Source organism: Ursus maritimus, unplaced genomic scaffold, assembly GCF_017311325.1.
Source record: "Ursus maritimus isolate PB19 unplaced genomic scaffold, ASM1731132v1 scaffold_22, whole genome shotgun sequence".
NCBI lineage: Eukaryota > Metazoa > Chordata > Mammalia > Carnivora > Ursidae > Ursus > Ursus maritimus.
In genome coordinates, this window is record NW_024424675.1 from 34,548,268 (window position 1) to 34,554,267 (window position 6,000).

The 6,000-nt window shown below is 45.2% G+C and overlaps 1 protein-coding gene across 2 annotated transcripts in view; it reads left to right on the forward strand.

Moving 5' to 3' along the window:
* Positions 1–6,000, forward strand: part of EYA2 (EYA transcriptional coactivator and phosphatase 2) — a 282,437-nt gene that overhangs the window by 162,677 nt on the left and 113,760 nt on the right. For both annotated transcript variants that reach the window (XM_040638425.1, XM_040638424.1), the window contains exons 6-7: positions 56–123; positions 1,970–2,147. In XM_040638425.1, the coding sequence (XP_040494359.1) occupies positions 56–123; positions 1,970–2,147 (246 nt within the window). The remainder of the gene's footprint in view (positions 1–55; positions 124–1,969; positions 2,148–6,000) is intronic.

A 6,000-nucleotide genomic window follows, 5' to 3' on the forward strand; every position in this document is an offset into this window, starting at 1 on the left:
CACGTCCCTCTTGACTGTAAGAAGTCTCATCTGTACCCATTCCTCCTCCCTGCAGGCACGGCGGGGATCTACCAAGGAGCAAATGGCCTGACCAACGCAGCCGGATTCGGAAGTGTGCACCAGGTAGACGTCACTCCTCACCACGCGTATTCGTTTTCCTTAAATAGTCTCCTTAAGTCAGGGCACCCCAAGAGTCCACCCCCACCCACGACCCCCACCAGAAATGCAGTCTCTCATTCCCCAGGTTTAGAGACCACAGGAGTCAGATTGTGCAAAAAAAGGCCGTTGGAAAGATACAGTGTAGAGACAGAGCAATTGGAATCACAAATGGATTTCCAAGGTGACGTAGGCAATATTATGTATTACATCTTGAGCTGAGCCCGAGATGCCCAATGACTGCTGAATCTAGCACATATGAATGCAAATGCATGTGCTCGCTTGACCTTCTCAAGCATGAGAATCCATCCTCTTCACTTCTGCGTGCCAGTGCCAAGTGCCCAGCACACAGTGGGGGCTTTATAAATGCTTGTTAAATCACACCAGGTCAACCCTGTAAAGACAAACACTGGCCAATAGTTTGTCTTTTTTCACTTAGTAAATTAAGAATGAGAGTGGGAACTCTGTCCTATTTGTGCATCTCTTCTATTAAGTCTAAAATTATTTCAAAACAAAAGGTTAACGTGCTTTCAGGCTAGCATTAAAACAAAACTACCACAGAGTAGGCGGGCTTTATGGAATATTTAACATTTGAATATGAGGAATGCACTGTTTCTTCTCCAGTCAGCTCAAGAATCTAAATGATTTAAACCTTGGCAGATTGGGAGATGGTTGCTATATTTCTGAATTATTTCCGGTATACCATGTACATGGATAAAATACTCATAGGTACAACAGTCCTTTTTAAGGTGTGGTTCTTCACTCTGGGTGTCTGCCCGTTTCACCAAGAGGAGCTTGTCAAAAACAGATTCCCTAAATGCCTCCCCCAGAAATTCCGATTCTGTAGGCCTGGGGTGGGGTCCAGAAAGCCGAACTTCCTGTGAGTTTTCACAGGGTTGAGAAGCATTCGTTTATGAAGATGGTGGGGCAGAATATTTGAAACAATGACTATTGTGTGAGAGCTGGAATATCTGGCTTTTTTAAGCAAAAGGGGATTGGCATTCTTTGATTTGATCTCCAAGACTTCCTCCTAGAAGATTCTGGATCCTTAACGCTGTATAGGCACTGCTGTATTTGTACCCCTCGTGAACTTAAAATGTCACCTAGTTTCCTGGGTATGTGTGTATGTGGTCCTTATCGCACATTTATTGGTTCATTGATTTCTCTAGTATTTATTGAGTTCCCCTCTGTGCCTGACACTGTTCCAGGTGCTAGATATATAACAGTGATCAAAACGGACAGTGACACAGCCACACCCACATCCCTCAGGGTGCACCTGCTGACCTCCAGATTGCAGCCTCTGCATCCCTGGGCTCGAGGGTATTCCCTCGGGCCAGAGCACAGGGCAGGAGGGAAGTGCCAGGGAATGAAGACCGCTGAGAGCAGCTCTCAAACAAAGCCTGGCTGCAGTTGGTGGATGAACAGCCCAGCTCCCTTGCCCCTAGGAGAGATCATGCTGGGAGTGTGTTTTATACCATCCCAGTGTTTCTCAGGGGAATTCCCTCCAGTCCCCACTTAGAAGCCCCCAGATTGGCTGCTTTTCCTTCTTTCCTCTGCTGTCTCACTTCCCCATCCCCCAACTGGTGTCTCTTCCACCTCCCAAATACTTGCACTTGCGTCCTTGTCCCGGGGTCTGCATCTGGGGCAAGGCCCTGCCCACATGGAGCTTTTGTTCTAGTAGGAAAGATGGAGACAAACACAGGAGACCCACCCCATGAGGCCCCTCGCCACTGTCAGCCTGTGACTGGGCCGATGGAAGGCCCACAGCCAGGCAGGCTTCCTCACTCGGCACCCTGTGTATTTCCCTTTCCAGGACTATCCTTCGTACCCCGGCTTCCCTCAGAGCCAGTATTCCCAGTATTACAGCTCGTCCTACAGCCCTCCTTACGTCCCGGCCAGCAGCATCTGCCCTTCTCCCCTCTCCACATCCACCTACGTCCTCCAGGAGGCATCTCACAGCGTCCCCAACCAGAGTGCTGAGTTGCTTGGAGGTAAGTACAGTCGCTGTCTCGTGGCTATTGGTGGCTGTGATCTGAGCCCTCATAGGAAGGATGGACTGTATATGGGTCCCAATTGTAATGACCTGGTCACCCAAGAGTTAATCCAGCCCTCGGGTATATTTTGTTGGCCTTTCTGTGTGTGTGTGTGTGTGTGTGTGTGTGTGTGTGTGTGTGTGTGTCTTTAATCGTACCCATGTTTAAAATTTTTACCTAAAAATTCTAATTTCTGCTTTCCCTTGAAAGTCTTCTCTTGAAAGCAAATCTGAACCTGGTCACTTAGGTCTGCCTTCCTAAGTGACGACACTTGGCTGGCTGAGTAATGTCTGCCCCGTTCAGACAGGGCACACACAATTCCACATCTGGCCAATGTACTTCAAGTTCAGTACCTGCCTGGCCCATGTGGGCAGTGGAGTTGGTAAGCCCTAGTCCTCAAAGAAGGAAACCAGTATTATTGCCCATCTGCGATGTGCCAAGCACATATCTGTGTGGTCTTCTCATTTCACATATTTATATATTGATTCAACAAATATTTATAAAGCACCTGCTGTTGTCCAGGCACTCGTTAGTTTAGGAAATAAAATATAGTGCAACATAGACTTGATTCTTGCAGACAGGAATCAAATGATCACATAAATACAGAATTACAAACTATGATAAGGAAGGTCACAATCCTCACAAAAACTGGTTTTCAGTTCCCCTCTCTTATCCAGATAAGAACAATGAAGATCAGAGTGATAAGTAACTTGCTAGCAATTGGTGGAATTGGGATTTGAACTCAGGCCTGTTGGGCTCCATAACCAGTGCTCCTGGATATTCAGTAACTACACATAGCTGAGATTATGTTATGTAAAACCCATTTGAGAACAGAAGGGCAGTGGCCATCAAACCTTGCTTCTCTCACGGAGAATTCTAGAATCTTTTTAAAAAATCCTCACACATGTATGTTTTCAATAGCACAACAGCTTCAGGAATCCCTTTTATTGGGGCGCCTGGGTGGCTCAGTCAGTTAAGCATCTGCCTTTGGCTCAGGCCCTGATCTCAGGGTCCTGGGATCAAACCCCCCATCGGGCTCCCTGCTCAGTGGGGAGTCTGCTTCTCCTTCTCCCTCTGCCCCTCCCCCTGCTAGTGTGTGCTCACTCGCTCGCTCTCTCTCTCCCAAATAAATAAATAAAATCTTTTTAAAAAATCCCTTTTATTGGTCAGGACTTTCTGGCTTCAAAAGATAAAAGATACAACTCAAACTAGTTTAAGCGAAAAAAGGAATTTTTAAAGATTTATTTATTTTAGAGAGCACACACACAAGTGGGGGGAGATTCTCTTGAGAATCTCAAGCAGACTCCCCAATGAGTGAAGAACTTGACACAGGGCTCAGTCTCACCACCCTGAGATCATGACCTGAGCAGAAACCCAAGAGTCAGACACTCAACCAACTGAGCCACCCAGGCGCCCCCCCAAAAAGAATTTTTAAATATATGTAACCAACATGTATAGGGATTCAAGGCTGAGTCCAGGGGTTCAAATGATAATTTTGGGCCTCAGTCTCTTTCTTCCTCTGGTTCTTCATTTTCTTGGGTTCATTTTACTCTCGAGCAGGCTCTCCCATTGTGGTGGAAAAGATGATCACCAGCTGCTTCAGGATTCAGTCCTGCTGCTTATCTACCCCTCAGAGAGAGTTCCTCCTTCCTCACAGCCCCTGCAGAGGTCCCAGACAACCCTTCTGTTGGCCCAGCTTAGGTCACATACCTATCCTCACACCAGTCTCTGTGGCAGTGGATGGAATTCTGGGATGGGACAGCAAACCTGGGTCTCATGCCCACAGCAGGAGCTAGAGTTGGATCACCGCCACCCAGACCACATGGGCTGCATGAGAGAGATGGGTTCCCAAAGAAACCCAAAGCACACTACCCAGGGGAAGACAGAAGATGAACTGGGTGGGCCAAAGTAACAGGATCCACAACCCATGGGACCCACCTAGATTAGGAGCAACATGTGGGAGAGTCCACGTCCTGATCCCTGGATGATGTACATCCCTGTGCAACTAACTCTCCAGCCTACAGATTAATTCTTTCCTTCCATAGATCTGCTAGGCATATGTCTTCTCTTGTATGAGGTGATTTAGGCTTATTATCATTAAATGACATGACAGCAACTGTAAAGTAGATATCATTGCATTTAGTTCTCTTTTCTTTTCAGTGGGTTTTTCAGAACCCACTGATATTCTGGGGCTTGTAGACGTTAAATTAACATGACAGTGTGTGGACATTCATTCAATAAGTACTGGTTGAGGTTAGAAAAAGAACAGTAGTTGAGACTTTTTTTTCCCTGGGGTTCTTGGTACAGCTGTTCCTTTTAGCCCTTATATTTTCCATCACTAGGGACAAGTTAACTATCCTTGGTTTGGTGACAAATGGAAACAACATGGCCGGGCATTTTTAAGTCAGTTTTTTTTTTAAGTAGGCTGCACGTCCAGAGTGGAGCCCAGTGCAGGGCTTGAACTCATGACCCTGAGATCAAGACTTGAGCTGAGATCAAGAGTCAGACACTTAACCGACTGAGCCACCCAGGTGCCCCTTTTAAGTCAATTTTTAAGGAAGTTCAGGGCTTGAGCACTGATTTTCGTCACTGTGATTTCATCACCGTATTTAATGAACGCATAGTACCTAGTTAACAACTTCCGAATTGCTTTCTTTGAAGGGCATGAAATTTAACAAACTTTTCTTTGTCATAGTAGTGAATTATCTTTGACCATCCTGGTTTTCAGAGTGTGGCCACTCCAGTTGGCTTCAGAGAGGAAATATAAGCAGGAAATCCTTAAGTAGATGCGACTATCTATGTATAATTCGGAACTGGATTCCAAAAACTTACTTCCCAAGAATTTGGGGTATGTGGGAAGGTTATCTTTGTTCCCCATCAAGAGCAAACATAAAGCTTCATTGTATCTCTTTGAAACTTTTCTTTATTGTTTCCCCCTGTTCTTCATTTATCCCTTGGTCTAAGGTTCAACAATAAGTGGTTGAGATGGTTTTTACTGTGTGTCTAACAAGCTCACATAAAATCTAATGACATAAATAGTTGTCAGCTGTAACTTAGGTCTCTTGCCTCTTTTCCCCAGTGTCTGTTATAAAGGAAGGGCATGTAAGCATGCATGTGTGCACATGCTCGCGTGCGCACACACACACACACACACACAAGCACTCTCTTAAAATTTCCCATAAAAACTCCACTTTTGAAATTATCCAGGATCTCCTTGAGTGGTTGGTTCCAAATTCCAGAGCCTCAAGAGGTTTATATGTTACTGATAGATCACGCTCACTCTCTACATTGCCTGGATACAGTATCCTGACACTTTTCTCCACCCCAGCCCCCAGCCCAGCCTGCACTGGTACACATTAACAGTTATACAAAGTCCAAACAATTTACAGATGATTGCAGGGCAATTTGCTGAGGTAGAGGGCAAAATCTGAACATATAACGTTACTCAAGAGAAAAAAACAAATTAGTAGTGATTGCTTAAGGGCTCTTTTCTTTTCAAACTTTTCAATATGAGGCAGATTATCTAAAAAGACAATTGGACAGACATCGGAGCTCCTGATTCTCAGGTCTTTGGATTCCAGGACTTATACCAGTGGGGCCCAACCCCTCCAGACTCCCCCTACCCCCAGTTCTGAGGCCTTCAGCCTCAGAATAAATTATACCATTGGCTTTCCTGGTTTTCCAGCTTGCAAACAGCAGACTGCGGGACTTCCTGACCTCTATAACTGCATGAATCAATTCCTGTAGTAAATCTCCTCACACACACACACATATATATATATATATATATATATATATATATATATTTACA